General features: G+C 41.3%; 1 protein-coding gene across 1 annotated transcript; it reads left to right on the top strand.

The window, feature by feature from the left end:
* The first annotated feature begins 5432 nt into the window (after positions 1-5432).
* On the top strand, positions 5433-20040 carry SENP5 (SUMO1/sentrin specific peptidase 5). Its single transcript, XM_009587600.1, has 9 exons — positions 5433-6387; positions 9789-9894; positions 10042-10189; positions 10828-10875; positions 12738-12815; positions 15484-15621; positions 17311-17394; positions 18788-18838; positions 18929-20040. The coding sequence occupies exons 1-9, from the start codon at positions 5433-5435 to the stop codon at positions 19037-19039; spliced, it is 1719 nt and encodes a 572-aa protein (XP_009585895.1). The 3' UTR covers positions 19040-20040.
* The last annotated feature ends 503 nt before the right edge of the window (positions 20041-20543 follow it).

The raw sequence follows: 20543 nt of genomic DNA, 5'->3' as shown, positions 1-20543 counted from the left end.
TTATGTCCTTACTTGTACAAAAGTAACTTTGGGCTCTTTAATCTAGAATTTTTTCTCTTTCATCGCTCTGATTTGTGACAGTATTTCTCTTAAATGCTATTTTATCTGCTATACATATCTCCACTAATCTAGTTTAACCTAAAGGAGGATGTTTCCATAAGTAAATTGTAATCATCTTGCCAGAAATAAATTTAGCAGATGTGTAGCCAGCCGGGTGAGACTGTGGGTTATTTCCTGAAAGCACTAGTTGAGAGAAGGGAAGAGACCAAAGTAACTGTGCGAGTTTAAGCCTTGCAGTGTGGTAACTGAGGTCATCGGCTCCATGCCCTGCTGTGTTCCCATGAGTTGTTAACTTTGGACTTTGGCAGTTTCTATATGGTCTTGTGTTAATACGTTATGTTTTGTCAAAGTGCATTTCCCTAGGGCTTGTTTTACCTCTGGGACAAAATATTTGGTTAACAGTTCACGGAACTGTGCTGGGCAGGTCAGAAAAGAAAGCAAAGAGGAGATGGTTCCCAGTGCTGTGAACCTGCGTTACTTCTGCATGTGCTAACTGAATCATTTCAGACTTCCTGACCTTATCAGCTTAGTTCTGGCCACGTGCTGGTTTGAAGAGAGACAGCCTTCCCCAGCTTCCTCTCTCTCTTTCCAATTTTGGATTCCGATTGGGGGAGGGTGGGCATCTTCTTGCACAGCATATCCCAGCTCTCTAACCTCAGGACTGCTTTCTCTTTCCTGCTTATCTTCTGTCCTTGAGAGCCTGCCCCAGATCTCCACTGGGAGAGGCTGGACTTGCTGGGTGTTGCAAGAACCGCTGCCTCCCATGGGAGCAGGTGATGCGTGAATTACTCGTGCCTGCACAAGGCCATGCTCCCAAGGCTGTTTGCTTTATTTACGTTACTGATGCTCTTCAAAACAAGCTTCTTTTATATTTTGAATAGCAATATTAAAATCTGGGCAGTCTGGGGAAAAAAAAAAACCAAACAACCTAAGAGTTAGCAAGTGAGCTGTATTTGAATTACTCACCAGCTGCGTGTGTCTCTTGATCTGCTGGCCACCCGGGCCAGCTTGTGGTGATCTAAGTATGAAGTAGCTACGCTGCTGCAGTGCTATGGGTTTGTTCTGCGCGTGCGTGGACAAAAGGTTTCTGTGGTCTCACTAGGTGTCAGCTAGAAACCTTTGGTTAGAGTCCTGTCAGCAGCACTGCCTGGGACTGCCTGTCCTGTTTCTGTGCTTTTCAGTTAAAACCTGGGCTCTCTAAACCTGCCAAAAATAAATAGGACTGCTAAGAATTAATTAGTGGTTAATCTGTAACAGGCTTAAAATTAGTGAAAGATGTGAATGGGTAGTGTCTTTTCCAGTACTTAATTTCACTGAAGGTGACATAAGCTGCAACCATGTAAGTTGCAAATGGAATGAGCTGCTAATTGCTCTAACTAAAATATAGCATGTATCTGTGCTGAATTTGTTACTCAGTAGAGGATCAAGGGCCTCGCATTCCTCCATTTCTCCTGTGTAGGTGTTCAGTGAATTTTAGGCCAGCTTTGTGTCAAGTTGATACAAAGTCATGCTTGCTTGTAACTTACCAGAGCTCTTGGGATAAGTCTCTCTTCTGAAAACTGAGTGGCTCCCAAATACGTTTTAAAAAGCTTAGAGTACAAAGCAAATTTATAACCAGAATCTGCCATTAGTACAGAGCTGTAACAATTTGGGGTTGTCTTTGTTCAGTACAAAAGAGATTGTGCCTTTTAATATTTAATCATTTGCAGATGGTATGTCAAACACAGCTGAAGGGGTGAGGACTAATGACAGTAAATTTCTTTCACTTGTGGTCTTTGGGAGGTGTATATCTTGGGCTTTTCTGGCTTTAGGATTTTGCTGGTGCAGCATCCCTGTGCAGTGGAGGTATGGCTTATACTAGCCAAATGACTCTTTTAATGGTGCAAGTTCCTTGACCTCAGAGGTTTTTTATCTGTGTCAATGTATGGGGAGAAGATGTGACTTTCTCGTCAGGTTCTTAAACTTTGGGTGGTGCTTGCTTTATTTTTGGTCTTATGTTGCTCACTTCAGTTCCTTTTCTAGCAGTGCACTTTTAAGCTGTCCTTTTGCCTTGCTGATTTATGTTGCCAAGTGAAACCAGTAACACTCTTGTAGCACTGAAGGAAAATAAGTTCTTCAAGCAGCATCTTTAATTAAATATTTGCATATGGATTATCTTTTGTCACTCTAAGTAATACTGCTCTTAGAAAAGTGAACTGTTTCAGCTTCTGGGACTGGGATTAACTGCTCCTTGGAGGCCTTTGCTTTAAAGGGATCCAGACTCAAAACTGATTATGTTTGAAAACGGAGAGGGGAGGGCAGGAAAGGTTTGCTTGGATTAAATGGCTTAGTCAGACTTTCTTCCCATTTTAAGGAGAAACTTTTTTGTACAGGAAAAACTTTCAATGTGGAGAAAATGTTTGCATCACAGACAAACATGAAGTATTTTTGTAATCCTATAAGTTATAATGTGAAGCATTTTTTAATCATCTAAGTTAAAAATGAAGCAGAGGAACTGGTGGGTAGAATAGCTTTCCTAAGGTCTTCCTTTGTTGCAGTTTAAGAAGCTGGATTTCATGACGCTAATGAGCAAACGAGCTATTTCGATTGTTGTTGCAATTGATTGCATTGAAACTGTGGCACCATTCTTGTCTCTCAATTCAAGTTTGCCTCAGGTTCTCTTTGTTGTCAGGACTTATCTTTGCTAGAATCTAGTTCAGTATTTTTCCCACTGTGATCATTAGTTCAGTCTACTATGCGTGAAACAATGGAGCGTTTCAGCTCCTGCATAATCCACGGGTGTTCAGAAAACCAGCAGTTGCTCAGCCTTCTTCCACGTCTGAGGCAGTGCCCATGGATGGGATGCTCCCTGTTGGACTTTGCTACAAGAGAGCAAGGAGAAAAGTCATGACTCCAAATCGTTCAGGAGTGTTCTTAAAAACCAGCAGGTATATTGCACAGTTACTGGGCACATATTGCTGAGACTCTAAGAAGCAGCGAAACCATTACCTTCATGAGCTCTTCCTAGAGGACTCAAGACTCGCCGTATTGGCAGAATCCCCTTGTATACATGGCTTTGCTGAGAACGCTGCAATTTCGCTGGGTTGGTTTGTTTTATCTGGATGGAAGTGTGGCTGGAATAAGCTTTCCTAGCAAGACTGTGGTTTGGCTGATGTTTACTGGGGCCGCTCAAAGAATGTTTTGTAGGTACCGTACACAATAGACAGACACGTAGAGTTTGTAGCGCAGAAGCAGGCATAAACTGGGTCTAGTGTAGAGAAGTATGCAAGTGCTAGAAGAGCAAGTGTGAGAAAATTGGCATGAGGAGATGTTATGTCCTGATTTTTATGATAACTAGGTTGTGTGGTGACTAGTAGAGGGTTACAAAAGAGCTAGACTCTATTGCAGTGCTTATACTCTTAAGCTGTACTGTCTTGCACATCTCTGTCAGTGGAGGTAGCTGGATTCCTTTCTAGGTTGTAGGTAGTGAACTCTGGACTGTTTTCTGTATGGTGGGAATACCTTACCAGAGTGCTAAATGATGTTCTTTATCCTCTCTGCATTTCTACTCCCCTCCCACTCCTCCACAAAAAAAAAAAAGCCACCTGCTCTTTATGTCCAAGATGAGTAGAGTGAAAAATGCAGAAGAGCTTCTTAAGTCAGACTTTAAATACCTGTTTTTGCAGGTGTCTAGCATTCATATTTGCCTTTGAAGTCCAATTGTTAATGTTTTATTTCCATTTATAGGTTCCTTTATTTTCAGCTAGATGATGCCTACGTGTAAGGCTTGGGACAGGTGTGGCTAAGAGAAAATTTGTTAGAATAATCTGTAAGTCAGAATCAGTTGGATAGAGGAGGGGGGCAATTTGCATGAAACATCCTATGTCGTGTGTGTGGCTGATGCCTTCCCCTTGCGTTTCTGGATTCTTCTACCTTTGAATTAATATTTTTAGTTATGTAGTGAAAAGGAATAGATATTACTATGCAGGCTTTACACTCTTGTGTAGTTTCAGATATATCCTTACTGCACACTTGGAGATGCAAGTTTTTAGTGGGGAAAGGGATTTTTAAGGTGATTAACTGGTGTCCTGCATTGATATTGCTTTGTTAATGCAAAGATAAACACTGATTATGGAAGCTGATGGTGTTGTCTTATGGAGTGAGCTGTTACTGTAAATATAGAGGAACAACTTCACAGAGTAAGCTGTGTCATTCTTTACCTAGTCAGAGAATCAAAATTTCTGTGGCAGTATGTGCATTGCTATTCCTTTAAGGGAAGAATCTGTGTGAGCGTGTGAAGTGTCTTCAGAGTGCTTGCTAACATTTATTGCACAAGAATAAGCATTAGTTTTGTACAATGCTGATGGAATCGGATACCTGCACACACTTGTTGACTAACTTGGACTTCAAAGTTTTGTTTTTCAAAAGCCTTTTGAGGCACGCTAGTTAACTGTGCTTGCTCTATACCCTGGGTATTGAGAGAGATTTAACCTCAGGCTAGAGAGTCAGAAATTACATATAGGGAGCGTGGGCTGGGTGGGGATTACCTGTTTATTGCTTTACCTCAAGGGAAGGTAAATGAGAAGAGCCTGTTTACACACGGAGCCATTGCAACTATTGCTTCTTTTTCCTTTTGGTGCAAGTGAGAATGTCCTAGGGAACATTGTGTTTGGAGGAAGGGTGGAATTTAAGATAGGCATGTTGCCTAGTGTTTTGTTATTATGTTACAGTCCAGATAACTCTGAATTAATTTCCCTTATTCTTTCAGCTGTTTTTCAAGATCATAATGCAGCAGAAAAATGAAAAACCATAGAAGACATTTGCTTTGGAAAAGAAGTCAGTTGCTGGCCCAGTGTAGAAGATGGACCACTGGATTTGGCGAGCTTGGGAAATACTGCTTGCAAAAGCAATCTTTCCTAGCTAAGAAGAAAAGACAGAGTGCTCAGCTAATTGTGAGCTTAAATCACAACAAACTGTACAGAAGGCTGCAGCGCAGAAGGAAGGCACTTGAGCTCCAAAGCAGGTGGGCTCCTGATGTGCCTCTAAATGCAAAAACTTATCAAAAACCTATTGTTGAACCATACAGCTTTCCTTACAAAACTACTGAGAGCAAAAAGATCCTGTCCCTATCGCAAAGCCGAAAGCCCATCTGGAGAAGCAGTAAGAAAACTCAACAAAGAATCTTTTCAGAGTGAAGATCCCTCGAATTCCCCAGAATTTGAAACTGTCGCTGTTATTAATAGCATCTCTGGCAATATCCATTATGTCTCATGTGGTACGCTGGATGGTGCTGCCTTACATGTAAAGAAAGGTTGTTTTGTATATAGCGGAGAGGAGAGCAATAATGGTGAGGGCAACACAGTCCTAGTAGTTTTAAACAACTATAAAAGGAAATGCTGTTGCAAAGGGAGTGGAATAGAACTTGTGGCCCCTTGACAACTCTAAAGAAGTCCAAATTTAACCATCATACTGTAAAAAAGAGATCTTTATTTATGATGCATAAGAAACTTTCTATGGTTAGGTTTCGGTATAGAATTATAAAATCCCCAGAACTTCGAGCAAGAGGCAAAACCTGCAAATTGAGAAAAATCAAGCCAAGGTGGGTGGAGGAAGTTACGAGGGACCATCAAGAGACGCTCCAGTGGGATTTTGAAAGTGGATTGTGTAATTGGTTTTCCTACTGGAAATCTAAAAGTAACCGTCTTTGGAACCGGTACAGCTTATCAGATATGAACAATAATACACCCAAATCTTTAGGTGAGGAGAACAAAATATGTGCACTTGAGATCTGCCGTACGCAGGATGCATTACCGTGTGCTGAGCCATGTTCTGAGGAGCCAGAATCTGGAGGGCAGGATGGCAGTGTGGATGTTGTCCCGCCAGAACTGCATGCTAGAGCTTTGCCGGAGGCAGAGACCTTGCACCAGGTGGAGACCAATGGGGCTCTGGCAGAGGATCATTGCTCTGACGTTTTCGTCTCTGAGACAGGAAGAGAAATTGCTGTTTCAGGTCAAGATGACGCAGATAACGAGGTTGTGGGTGTAGATGGAATGATGTTGTTGCAATCCTCCTTGCAGGATCCTGATGTCAATGAAAACTTTGGAAATGGACCTTTATCCATGGAGCTGGCACAAAATGAGAACAGCTCTAGCCAAATGGAAGTAGAAGGCTCCTTAAACCTGGACATTTTTAGTGCAAAGTTACTAGATCACCCTTATTGTAAAAGTCCTCTTGAGGAGCCTTCACCAGAAAGCACAGGACTAAAATCAGAAACTCGGAAGGGAGGCAAAAGGAACAGTCAGAAAGCTTCCCGGGTGGCTGATGAGCAGTTGGCAACGTGGCTTTGTGGTATACCTTTTACATATCTTAGGGTTTCCAGGAGTTACTGAAAACTGGTGGATGTATCGTGGAGTTTACATATTGCGTTAATTCCTTTATTAAAATGGTTTCTTATTGTGAATTGTAAAGGGTGCTTAGCATAACACTTAATGAAATGAGGCTGCAAAGAGGAGAGCTGCATGAAGGAAGGACAAATCAATGCTTATCTGACAAGTTGTTTTGAGGGCTAGTTGAACGGTGCCTCTGCTTCTTTCGTTTTAGAGAATACAATGTAATTTAATTGGAATCTTTGTGGAAAATTGTTGATAGACGTTTTAAATGTCTTTTATTATGCGGTTTCAGAAGATGATATGGGGTTAAAACTTCCAGTTATTTAAATGGTTGACAATTATTACTCTTAACTTGGTTTTTGAAAATCCTTAGTGTTCTAATACTTCCTTCTAGCCTTATCCTCTCTTCTCTTGCTCTTAGATTGAGACTAAATCACTTAATGAATCTCAGGTTTTAATAGCCAAATATTGTTCATTGTCACTTAGTTTTCTCTACAATTGTTCATAAAGTAGGCTTAATGAATCTTATTAGACAGTATTTTTTAAAAAGGCAAGACTAGTCTTAGCAGAGGTTCAGCAAAAAGGCTTTGGGATTTTTTTACTCAATGCTGAGCATGCAGTATTTGATAGTCTCTCTAAAGAGGAACATGGTAAAAGTAGTAATTGGTGTCTTATTTATGTATAGCAGCATACTATACACATAGTAAGGAGCAGTAAGCTAACACCTTGTGCCACCTAGTACCATTAATATAATGTTCAAGTTCAGTGGTGTTCTCATAACCGAAGTCTTCCTTTGGAGAAATTGGTTTCATAGGTTCCCATAAACCTGAAGCTGGTGTCAACTAATGTTAAAGGGATTGTTTGAAGTTTGACATGCTCTGATTTTTCTGCCCTCCTTTTTGTCCTTCAATTTTGCAATTGATTCTCTAAAGCAAAACGTGAAGAAGGAGACGCTGAACCTCAAAAGATGATTTAGCTTTCCATATCTAGTGTGGGATGTGTTTCTCTATGACTGCCTTTACGTGATCCAGCAAGGACCAGGTGCTATGTGAGAAACTGAGAGAAACTGTGCTACCACAGCGAACAGACCACTTCTGCAATGGCGTTTTAAAGTTTGTCCAGCAGAAAAAGGGATGTAATCCTTCTGTAACTGTCAAGAACCAAGATTGTATCGGGGTGGCGAAGGTTAAAGTTTTGTGGTCTGATAGGCAGTCACGTTCTTCTTCAAGGGAGGCCTGTCTAACATAAAAAATAAAATTAAAAAGACAGACAGCAAATGCACTAAACTTTCCCACACTTGACAATTTTAAGAGAATTCTTGCCTGGCTTTTGAATGGAAGTAGGTGAGACCAGTTTCCATTTTCTTCAGACTTGAGGGTTCCTCTCTGAGGGTTGAAGCCAAGTCTACAGTACATACACACTCATACTGACAGTATAGCACTTCTGAGTTTTCTCAGCTGAAAAACTATAAAAAAGAATTTTAATTTTGGTGTAATTGTGTACAGAAGTTCTTGTCTGTTTAAAAGTGTTGTTAATTATTAACTGCACCCTAAAAGATACTGCTAACCTGGCAAGAGTTGCTAGGGTAGATGCATGAAGGAGATGTAAGTGTTATGGTTGCTCTTGGGTTTTGAATTTCTCTGCAGCAGCTGAACTCGGATGTTAATGGGCTGCAATATTTAGTGCATTCTGATGTGCTATTAGGTGTCAAACAGAGCTCCATGGTAAATCCTGTTCGTGATGGGTGTCTGATCTTGCACCGGGTCTGAACTTTGTATTTTCCTCCTTGAATTATGCAGTTACACCAGCCCAAGTGAGGTCAGAATCTACCTAGAGGTCTCTTGGAGCTCTGCTACTGTTAGTTGTAACTACGAGAACAATCCTTCTTCTGTGTGTATGAATGAAAAGATTTTAAAAATTGTATATATTAAAAGAGAATAAGGTACACTTACATCCCCATACATCATCTATCTAGACTTCTAGCCAGAGTTAGAAATATCCTCCCTGTCACAGTCTACTAAGATATAAGGGATAAAAGTTGTTAGGCAAGTGTCTGGCAGAGTTGCGAGGAAGGATATCTTCCTGTGAAGAATTCTTCCTTGTTGTCTGATCTCACTCTTCAATCCTCTCTTCCTTCTGTCACACATCCAGGTGTACTTCTTGCTGTATCTTCACTGCTTTTCTCTCCTCTCTGTGTTTTGTTCTTGGTCTCTCTCCTTTCTTTTTTTATTCTTTTCTTACTACTGTTCTTCTGGCACTTTTTTCTGTCAGATGTTTCTCTTGTCTTGCTTCTTCCTATCCTTATCTTTGAAAGTTTCCAGGAAATATTGTTAAAGCCTTAATAAGCAGAGAGCTAAACATACACTGCACTATCTGGTGATGCTGTCTGCCATCGCACCCAGGCCTGAGAAGAGTCCTGGAGTTTGAGTTAGTGCAATTTCCCTGGACTCTGATCTTAGAGCCAGCTTTCTGTACACAGAACACGTGTTTTCTGCTGTGTTTGAAAGCTCATTTTCAGAAGGCTGGACAACTTGGTCTTTTTTCTCTTATTCACTAGCAAGTGTTGAAATACTGTTTTCCATTCTCTTTCATTCTCAAAGTGGTTTTGAATGCTTGGGTGGGATTTATGTCTCCGCTGTTCCAGTCTTGTGTCTGAGGGGAAAAAACCTATTTCCTAGGTTTTTTAATTCTTCCAGCATTCATCTCTTCATTATTTCCTAGTTAATATCTTTTGTTTCTGGTGTTATGGTTGCCCAGGCAATGGCAGGCTGACATGGCTGTCGGTGGCACCTTAAATGCCATCCCTAGGATACTAGGGTGAATGTGTTAAACTTGCTGAGCGTCTGTCTGGTGTCTCTTCGCTATGGTGGCAGCAGAGAAGCTGAACAGACTGCAGACGCTGCCAACCAGGGCTGCTTACATTTGAAGGGAGTAATTCTGCATACTGTAAGGACAAGATACTGGGTTTTCAATGAAAACTGTTGCAGACAATGATGGCTTTTCATGTTGCAGTAAAATTATTTAAGATGCTAATTGAAATACGCAGTGGGATGGATTCTCCTCATAGCACTGGTATAATTAGTTTGATGTAGATATACATGTATATGGGAAGAATGGGGTCTGAACTTTCCCTGTAAAGCTGAGTGATCAGATTCCTGCTTTTTTTTTTTTCCTCCTTTCCCTGCTTTTATTTGATATTGCCAATTTGAGCTTAGTTTTCTTAAACATATACTTGCCTTGTGTTGGTTGGGTGCAGAATGATTGCTGCTCGTACTTGGAAGAAATGACTGCTGTATTGGACTAGTGAACTTGGAGGGTTTTTTACATGTTTGCACTTTCATTTTTCTGGTATATTTAAAGGATTCCTAGATGAAGTTATGAAGAAATATGGCAGTTTAGTTCCACTCTGTGAAAAAGATGTCATGGGAAGATTAAAAGAAGTCTTTAATGAAGATTTCTCCCATAGGTGTGTAGCATATCAAATTTTAGACTTTGTAAAGGACAAATTGCTTGCATTGCTACTACCCGCTCCACGTCTAACACCTAACAGAACAGAAGTCCATTTGATATGAACTTGACTTATTTTTTTTCTACCTTTTCAATCCTGTTTTAGAAAACCTTTTATCACCAGGGAAATCATGAAGTATCGGGAAAAACATCCAAAAACCTCCACTTGCAATTTCCGGGTCTTCTATAATAAGCACATGCTAGATATGGATGATTTAGCTACACTGGAAGGCCAGAACTGGCTGAATGACCAGGTCAGAGATGCTTGGTGTTTATGTGCTTCCTTACCCCTTTTTAGCCCATTTATATTAGGATATCAGTTGTTCACCTTCTGCTACATTATAGGTGGACTGTCCTTACTTTACACTTGAGAAGTAAAAGAAGCGGTGAGCAGCTTTTACAATGGCAGGTGCAATAATAGTGGTTACAAGTCTGGAAGATGGGAATTGTCACAACTAAACTGTTTCCTTTTGAAGAAATGATGTTGCACTGTTTTGGGAAAATAGTGGCTACCCATATAGGTTTTAGCATCTCCCCCATCCCAAAGCTTGAGCAGATTACAAGAACAGCAGAGTGAAGCAGCAGACTGTGGCCCACAGCCAAAAAACCAAGAAGGCTGTAGTGCCCAGGGCATGCACCAGTACACTTAAATTGAATTAAACCGCATTTCAGATTGAGGCAGACTTCAAGCAGCCGGTTACAGTCTCTCTCCGGGCCGACCACTATTAGTTCCAGAGTGCTTGTCCTTCAGACTACAGCAAACTGTTACTATAATTGCTTACCTCCTTATTGCTGTTTTAAGTGTGAAGGGTCCTATGTTTTATGGGAAATTGTGAATTTGAGTTTTACAAAATTATTCTGTACCTATTCAAATATTTACTAACTCTTACAGATAATTAACATGTATGGTGAACTCATAATGGATGCAGTTCCTGAAAAGGTGAGGGTTTTTGTTATTATGCAAATGTACCTAATGAGAGATTGAGAGGGAAGGGTGAAACATTGAATATTTCAGATACAGAATTGAGATTCATAGCTCGATGATGTTCCCAGTGGTTCCATTATAATCTGCTGCTCAGATTTTCTTCCATTCCTGTGCTAAAATACAGTTTTCAGTGCTATTGCTCTTGCTTCAGGAACTTACTGGATTAGCTCTGCAGGTGGTTTCTGTGGTAGCCTGATGTTACTGATGTACCTGTAGAAGGGTGCCCTGTTTTCGCCCATCCCACTCTCCTTTCCCCCTTACAGGTTTCTGTCTCCAGCTTATCTGCTTCTAAAGTGCTTTATCCATGCCCTTGCTTACCAGTCTGGTGTTTCAGCTTAAATTTCTGATGAAGATGGATTTCTGTTGAGATGACAAACCGTGAATGGTAGCATCTGAACCATGCACATGTGCTGCTTGCACTTGCCTACCCGCCCACCTCGCAGCTGTGAGGGCCATAACAGCTCAAACTGTGGATGTGAATTGATGCAGAGCTGCTTGGTTCCTCGGCAGTATTGACTCTGCAGGACTCTCTTTGGTTTGTGCATCCTCAACAGAACGCTTACTGCTTTCCAACTGTAGTGTCTAACTGTTGGTGGCAATTGAAAAAAAGAAAGGAAAAAAACCACAATGCCCTCCTTCTGTGACTACATTTGCAGCAGTGGCAATTATAAAAAGCCATCTGTTTACTAGTAGAGCTGAACAATTTTCAGGTGAGACCACAAAGGAAGACCCAAACAAAGCCATTTTTAGATGAGCTCTGCAGAACGTAACTCTTAAAATCTTGAAGCTCAGAAGAAAGAGCGTTGTTGCTTTGATTGGTGGTGATGGTGATTCTTCATTAGTATTCTCTGTACTTCCTGAGTGTGTGCTAGGGTTGTGGTATTGGAGATTCTATCTGTTTGCTTATGTCTGCTTTTTCTTCATAGTGTATAATTGAAATCCTCATGGGAGATTTTGTGCTGGTACCTCAGAATGTGGTTTTGAAGTCTGTTGGCATAGCTAATGGGCGTTAGACTGTGTTTTCAGATGCTGCATTTTCTAACTTTTTTCCAAGTAATAACTCAAGCCTTCTACCACCTCTACACTAGCAGAATTATTAAAAACAGATGTTGCAGATTTCCATTTGTATTAATCTGTTCCTATAATTGCAAGAAGCTAAGCACAAGGAATAATAGTGTTAACCTGGAGCTAAATTTCTTTTTTTAACATAAGCCTACGTTTTTTGCCATAAACGTAGGTTTTTAGTTACAAAATGGATGTGGTATAACTTAAAAAATGCTCTTAAATAGCAGAATATTGTTTTTGTCTAGAGCTGGTCATAGTAGTTGAATACAAATGACCGTGTTGTTGGATTAAATCTCGTAACTTTTTTTGTTTTGAGTCTCAGCTTCCAGCAACTAAAACCAGAAGTTACTCCCTTCTCCACCACTCCCACTTTGCCAGTCCATTGTTCTCTTCCTTAATCCCTATAAAGAACAACAAAAACTGTAACTCCTTATCCTGGTGTTTTTCTCCCGAGTCCATCCCCAACAAAAAATTAAACATGATATGCCTGGAGATACAAAAGTGCAAATATAAATACTGCAGTGGCTCACATCATATATTACAGGGAAATAAGGCTTGCTTTATTTGCTTGCTGAAGAACAGCAATAGTTTAGGCTTGACAAAGCCTCTGTTTGTCCCTACTGGGGTTCTGTTTCTAAACCTGCATTAAATATTGGCTCATTACAAGTTGTTTTGTATAAATAATCCTGGGGGAAGGGGAATGACTGTGCATGAAGATTTCTGTGCTCATTCCTCCTCTCTCTCTTTTTCAGGTTCATTTCTTTAACAGCTTTTTTCATAGACAGCTCGTAACCAAAGGATATAATGGGGTAAAACGATGGACTAAAAAGGTATCCTTTAACTCCATGACGTCAGTGCTCTGATTCTTTTGGGCTGGGTTGAATCACTAACTTGAAACTGGGTTACAGTGTGTTACCTGCAAAGGATGGTTTGCAAAGAAGCTAAACAAAGTGAGGAGAGGTTAATAAAAATAGTAGTGTGGCACTATTCAAGTTAGTATGGTTATGGTGTGAAAATGTACTTTGAATGGCTTCATCGCTGGTGGTAGGTTATCTCTTTGTGTATATTCATGCAAGCTGTTAATTTAGCTGCAAGAAATGTCTCTTACTGCTCCTGACAGTGCCAGGTACACTAATCTACAGGAGACCAGACTTAATTCTGCTTCTTCCTTTTATCTCAGACTGGGATTGTTTGATAAAATCAAATTGTTACTCCTGAGTAACACGTACAGGTACTAGAAAGCAGAAATCAGAGACCCATAGTTAATAAGCCAACCTGTTGTTCGCATGACAAGAACAGAATTCACCTTGCTTTCCAGAACCCATACCAGATCGTGGCTGGGATCTTTTCTGAGATAGCTAATACAAAGAGCAGTGCTCTCTTTTTTTTCTGTAAACATTTGTCCTTTCTAATATGGGAGATGAGGCAAGACTAATCAAGGACCATGTCTGAATGCGTGATCTTTCTGCAGAAGCACTTAAATAGCACACATCTGTGAAATGCTAGAGATGAACTCATTATCCAAATATAAAATCTAGTCATATAATTTATTAAAATCTCTTTAAAAAGAGACTGAATATTGGTGCTTAATATTCCCAGATTTTTTTTTTAATGTTCTTTTTCTCCAGCAACCCAAGTTTTGCAAAAACCCCAAAAGTGACGGTAGATTCTGAAAGCAGAACCTGTATTCATGTTGCTGCTGAGGAGGGACTAGATGAGAGCAGGACAGTTGTTTAGACATTTACACCTGAATTCCTGAAGAATCTCTAAAGCAAGGATGAGAACTAAGCAGTATCTGTTGGAAGGATTCAGCAGACTGCTTCGTCCTGCAATATGCAATTAAGGGGAACTTGTTTCTGCTTTTTGAACACACCAGAGTATTGTACCAGGTTTTATAAATGTGCTCTCCTGGGATACAGGAGGCCAGAACCTAGAAGGACATGCTCTTCTGCATCTAGCTGCAGTGGTTTCAAAGCTCCTGTTTGTGTCTGTCCCTTCTGGCCACTGATCAGATTGGCATGCCTGCTTTGATCTGCTGTCATGTCAGCTAGCTGACTCTGCATTGTCTCAGTGAAGCAAATCTAGGTTGCCACCGTTCTTTCTGTACATCAGGTCTTAACTAAAGACCCTTCCAGCTTTCGGCTGCCATTCTTCCTCTTTGGCTGCCTCTTCTGCTACAGGTTTGCGTGCCTGCAGCAATCCCACAACTAGGGTCACATGAGGACCCTTGAGTTTAGCATGGCTCTGCAGTTGCTGGACATGGCAGAAGGTGTAGTTCATTTATCTTACTCCAGTTTTCCTTTGTGGGCTCAGCTTGCTGCTGGCTGACATCTCTCTGCTTCTCTCCAAGAATGATGGATTGTTGTGTAGCGAGTGTGCTGTAATCTGGTCAGGAAGCAGTTTCTGCAGGTGAGAGCTGGGTTCGTCGATGCTTGTGACAATCAAAGCACTGTTGTGAGCAAGGCTCGGCTGACAACTGCTGTGAATGCTCAGACTTTTTTGTGCCTTCAGCTTCCCACTGTTACTCAAAAAATACACTTTTCTTTCCTACAAACGACCTGCCTTTTCCAGTAGTGCAGCAATTATGTACTGTTCAAATTGCACAGTGCTTAAAAAAAAAAAAAGCAGCATAGAAATCTTCCCACAGGATGAGTTCATTTAGTTCAGTATTCTATTTTTGCTTATTTACTGGACTGTACCACCAAAAACCCAGCAATTAGACAACCATTTCAAGAGGAGCTGGGAGAAGGAAGATCATGAAAGGCCCTTCCAAAAGCATAAGGGCTCATCTGCCACACAGGCACTGGGGGTGTTGTATCTGATCTACTTGTTCTGTACTTTAAGACCTTCTCCCTTGTTTGCTTGCCTGTGACCACAGTACATCTGTTACAAAGTTAAGTTCAAGAAAGGATGAATCTGCTCTGTCTTCACCCCCTCCTTTCCTCTGCTCACCAAAGCATCGTGCACTCCTCCTCTGCCTTCCTCTGACAAGGCACAGATACTGTGTTACGGCAGAGGGAGTCAAACTGCACCAGCTCACTGGTTTTGTGGGGTGTTTGTAATCACAACTGCTTCATCTGTCACCTATCCATGATGCAGCTCTGATAGAAATCAGTGGTGTTCATAGTGCAGCAGAGTCATTACTGAAGATACGTAGCTAACCCAAATTGAGGCTCGACTCTATTACCATCATTACTTAAGAAATTCCACTTTGATGCAGATGTTGACGCAGAGCAGGCTTTTGCCACAAATACAGTGGTGACTAACTCTGATACTGTACAATGGTCCTTAGCCACTTTCTGGGCTGTAACTGTATTTTTGTGCCTGCTAATAAGTTGCGTGTGAGATAAATATGAGGAATGTGCTGAAAGAGTGGAAGGGGCAAAAGAAGACTTCAGTTATGGGATGGCAGAGAGGAGACTTAGATACAATTAGTATCTTGCTTTGGTGTGTTGTGCCTGTGGAATTGTCTCTAATGTGTATTGTTCTTCTTGCCAGGTGGACTTATTCAAAAAGACTCTGTTGTTAATTCCTATTCACCTGGAAGTCCACTGGTCCCTCATTACTGTGAACATCCCCAATCGAATTATTTCATTTTATGATTCCCAAGGCATTCATTTTAAGTTTTGTGTAGAGGTAAGAGTGACAGCTGTGTCTGCAAAGTTTGAACTGTTTTCTTAAACAAACCACTCCCCCTTTTTCTGTTCAGCCTTAAACTTTAAATGCAGTGTGTCTGTTGTTGTCCTGCCATGTATGAAATGAGAATCAGCTTATCCTGCTGGGGAGTCTGAAGCACAGACCTTGAGGGTCACACCAGAGCTGGGAGTTGAGGTCAGATTGCCTGTTGCCTAATTAGCCTGACCATGTAATCGGCACACCTTTTGTGGCTCTGTCTTGTCACTCCCACAAAAAGCAGATGCTCAAAGCCAAGTGCCATAGGGAAGCAGACTAGCCAGAATGAGAGTAAAGGCAGTTCTTTCAACTGCTAACGGACTTGTGTTTAGGAAATGATAAATTGTGGTCCTTTTTGGGGGAGGTTGCCTGGGTGAGAGAACAGAACTGAAGATGCTGTAGTGCTGCCCAGTGGGGTTTATGTGTTACTGTGCTATTAACAGCGTGTTGCCTTTTTCCTCTGTCTGCATTGGTACGGGGTGTGTACCTCTGATTATAACCCAGCAACCTTTCGAAGCTGCAACCTGAACACTGGAGTTAAATTATCAGTCTTCCTGGTAAAGAGCAGACAGAAAATTTTTGCTGGGACTGGCAAATTGTAATGACCCTCTTACAAAAGCTAATTTTGTCAACTTAATTGCTTGCTTGATGGAGCAGCCCTCTACTTCTAACTGTGTGTAGTTGTTGGCTTACAGAAGAGTAGTAATTATTGTACCCAGGAGAGTTCCCAGCTAGGACTTCTGAATGAAGATACTAGTTTCCTGCTAGCATTTGCTGAGGATGAAGCTAATGTTTGTTCTGGGAGCAAAAGACCTCATGCTCTCCAGCTTCTGAACTTGCCATGTAAACCAGGGGTCCCTCGCAGCCCTATAGTCTCTCCTGCAGTCTTGCAATGTGGCCTCTCCCATCCTGCTCCAGGCAAGGCATTTGCACTTAAATGTCTCACAAACATGAGAGGCTTTTATTCCTGCCCTTTCTAGGGGAAGGGGGGCCAATACTGAAAACTCCACTGTGATCCACCCCCTAAGGTGAATGTTAGCATGCTGGACTGTGTTTAAATTGTGCTATAAACCACCAGCCTGTTTACAGAGAAGTAGAAGGATTTGCTTAACCCAAGACCATAGGCTCATTTATCTTGCTTCCTTCTCTTTACTTGTGTCAGACTATTTTTTCCTGAATGTCACTAAAACTCTCCCTGGAGCTTTGTTGATTAGCTGCAGAACTCAGTGTTTTGTATTGAGATTCGGGCAGGAAAATGCTATCATATTGAATATAAGGGCCTTGGTGTCAGCCAAGTAAGCCAGGAGAGAGCACATGCCAGACTGCACTGTGTGTCTCTGCATGTCTGAGAGCACTCTGACTCTGTGCCTGAGTGCCACAGCTAGTCTAGTATTAAGTATACCAGCCTACAGTGGGGCTGAGGGCGTTAGCAGCTCCCCTTGATAGACCAAGATGAGCCTTGATGGTGGCAGGCACAGTACCCACCACAGTTCATCTCTTTACCTGTAGATCTGAGCTCAGCTCCTAATGCTTAACGCTTACCTGAAATTTGTCCTCATTGTCAAAAGGATACCGGCAAAGATGTCAACGTCTCTCTCCTGTTCTTTATCCGGTGAATAATATTGTTGCTTTTTTTTCCTTTCCTTTTTAAAGAACATTCGAAAGTATTTGCTGACTGAAGCAAAAGAGAAGAATCGCCCCGAGTTTCTTCAGGGTTGGCAGACTGCTGTGACAAAGGTAAATGGCAGCATTTCAAGCTCTGGAGTCTGACCTTCTGGGAGATTTTAGGAGGCTGCTTCTAAACCTATATATTTTTACAAGTAGTAAATTGTTTTATGCTGACCAGGTGGAGGGTGGTAGGAGTGACAGAGGTGGTTACACATGGGAATTAGAGCTCTGTTGCTCATTCAGCTCCCACCAGGTCTTTAATACTTTCTGCAAGTGACTTGATGATCTGAGCCTAATCTCTGGACAACTAAATATCCGTGCAGCAAAACCTGTTGCTGGTGCTCATGTTGGTACAAGGTCAAGGACTGAATGAGCTGGAGACTCAGCTTCCTGACTTCTCCTGAAAGGACTGTTCTGAACTGTGCCAAATGGCTGGGGTTTGATGAGGGAGGGAATAGGCTAATGCTGACACTGCCTATATTTTATATTTGGTATGGATAGTGGGCTTTGGTCTCCAGGGCTGTTTGTGGGGCATTGCATTTGATCACAAGTAAACAAAGTCTGGCAACAATAAAAGGGAATAACTTGCGTGTAGTGTAAATGAGGGAATATGTGATTTGCGTAGCCATCCCATAATGGCTCCAAAGATATAAAACAGGTCATTGCACACTAGAAATACTCCCAACAGCTCCCTCCTCGCACAGGTTTATTTTTAGATGCTGGCACAAAGATGAAATGATTCCTCTCTGCACTTATGCACACCCTGTGCAGTCAGAGTTTGTCCTCCTGCATTCTGTGAGGTAGAAGATCTGGGAGTTGAGGAGAATAATTACTTTTCCTCTTCAAGTGCCAGACACATAGCAGCACTAGTGAGTGGGACTTTTTAGCTCCGCATATCAAAATGGAGCATGTTTGAAGAAATAATGAAGGTTGAAAGTTATCATTTGAGACTGCCTTGCTCAGTCCTGTCGCCTGACGATGTACCACTCTTCGTGTTCTTTGAGACCCTTTGGTGTGGCTGGGGCAGGAAAGCTACTGCTGGTAGCATGGATGCTGAGAGTAATCTTCCTCTAGGCCTGTGTGACTTTGCTGGTACCGTTTGGTCCTGTGTAAAGCAGATAATGCTGTACAAACATTTATTTAAAGTAATTGAGAAGCTGTTCTGTGTAGGTCACTAAAAGAAAATAAACTTGAAAGAAAGGTTTGTAGTTTGTTTTCTGTCCTACACTCTATTTTTTTCTAAATGTTAGGTGTTACTCTAACAAGGTGCCAAGTGTCACCTTGCAAAAGTTGGGATCAGAATAAGTTATTACAACTCCAGTTTGTAGTGCTGCAGAACAGCTAGCTCTGAGAATGAGATACCTGATCATTTTGCTGAATCTCCTTTTGGACTTTAAGCAGGACTTGGAGAATAAAAGGATAAATAAAGATCTAACATGTCTCTTGTTTCTTTTCCTTGTAGTGCATTCCACAACAGAAAAATGACAGTGACTGTGGGGTTTTTGTGCTCCAGGTAAGAGTACTGCTTTTTAAAAATCAGTGGCCTGTATTGTTCATATAGTAAATGTCCCTTTTTTCAATCAAGCCTTTTCCTTTTCCTCAGTACTGCAAGTGCCTCGCCTTAGACCAGCCTTTTCAGTTCTCCCAGGAAGATATGCCCCGAGTGAGAAAAAGGATATACAAGGAGCTGTGTGAACGCCAGCTAATAGACTAATAAAATGCAGCCAACCTAATTTCTCTGGCATTTCTGACAAGTTGCAGCTGGTGTTTGTGTACTTGAATTTCTGAAAACTTCCGTGAATTTTGAGCGATTCTCAGCTGAGTGGTGTGGCCACTGTTGTTACCTCAATTTTTTGACAAGCTCTTTAACTGGCAGAACATAACAGAGCTGCCGTAAAATATTCCTTGTGTCAGTTTGGTTCTTTTATGTTCTTTCCTGTATTTAATATTTATTATCTCAGCATGCATATAGGCAAAGCATGCAACTAAAACCATAAAACTGTAGATTTGGTGCACCTTTGAGATGTAGCTAGAAACGACAAATACAGGTGATTTTGTCTGGAAACATAAAGATGCATGATATGTTTTCTGATGCAATAATGCTTTGAATGTATCAAAAAAAAAAAAGTCAATGCCATAAAAAGAACAGCTAGAACCTATTTGATAGTTCCATTGTCTCTGTTGTGGCTGTATAATACTGAATTACCACTTTTTAGGGTGGCTAAACTCATCTACAGATTTAATTTGTGGAGACCTCTTTTTTAAATAGTTCAAGTTGCTAATAAAGTTTGTTCTGTTAACATTTATCCTGCTGTCATTATCAGCCTGTCCCTGTAGATAAAAAGCAGCCTTTGCACAAATAAAGCTTCAGCACTTGTCTGTATAATAAAAAGTACAAAGGTGTTCAGTCAGTCAGATTGATAGCGTGTTCCTATATGCTGCAGAAGTCTCCGTGATGTGTGTATTAAGGAGAATTATAAAGCTGGCCCTGAAGAGTCACAGCTTAGATACTAAGATAAACTCCTTGGCTGTAACTGTTTAAATCTCAGATGGCTTTGACTCATTTTTCGGTTCCACAATATGCAGTGAAATGTACCATTTCAGCATCTCTCCCTTCAGCTCTGTCTTCAGATGAACTCCCTTCAAGCTTGTCGTGTTTAACCTCCCATTGGCTTTTGCCTTTGTTCAAATATAAATTAATTCATTTCTGCTGCATCTGCTGTTTGATTGTCTCAAACATCTCTAGATTTGTTTGTGTTCAGTAGCACTAATGGGTCTGGTTGGGAATAACAGCACTCGTGGTGGGTGCTGTACAAACACATTCTGCTCCGGAAGGGCAGGAGGCTGTGAGTCCAGCACTAAACTTTGCCATGTTGTTGCACTGGACCGGGATAAGTGAGAGCAGTGGGTCTTGAGATTTCTGGGTTTTTGCCTTGATCTGTAAACTATGTGCCTCTTGCTGAAGAGAGCTAGTTTTGTTTGAAGAGACTGCTGCGTGGGACTGCTACACCAGCAAAGGTCTTCGCTGTGTTTTTCTGCCAGATAAAGGAGTGAACCCAGAGGAAAACTATTTTTAATGCTAAACATCATCTGTTGCACAGCTTCACTTTGTGTCTGTCCATAGCCCTGACTTCTGATGGAGAAAAACCACTTTGAGTTCCCTGTCTTGCAAATTAATTCAGGCTTGAGCTAAGCCAGTGCAAATCCCTCCTAGATTA

Source organism: Fulmarus glacialis, unplaced genomic scaffold, assembly GCF_000690835.1.
Source record: "Fulmarus glacialis isolate BGI_N327 unplaced genomic scaffold, ASM69083v1 scaffold22001, whole genome shotgun sequence".
NCBI lineage: Eukaryota > Metazoa > Chordata > Aves > Procellariiformes > Procellariidae > Fulmarus > Fulmarus glacialis.
Note: the sequence above shows the minus strand (reverse complement) of the source record. Positions and strands in the feature narration are given on the sequence as shown.

Bases quoted from the DNA above. Each gene is read 5' to 3' on its own strand.
- SENP5 (XM_009587600.1), top strand. From the start codon at position 5,433: ATGCTGTTGCAAAGGGAGTGGAATAGAACTTGTGGCCCCTTGACAACT. The intron at 6,388-9,788 runs GTATACCTTTTA...GTATATTTAAAG, and splicing joins GTTGGCAACGTGGCTTTGTG to GATTCCTAGATGAAGTTATG. The intron at 15,622-17,310 runs GTAAGAGTGACA...TCCTTTTTAAAG, and splicing joins ATTTTAAGTTTTGTGTAGAG to AACATTCGAAAGTATTTGCT.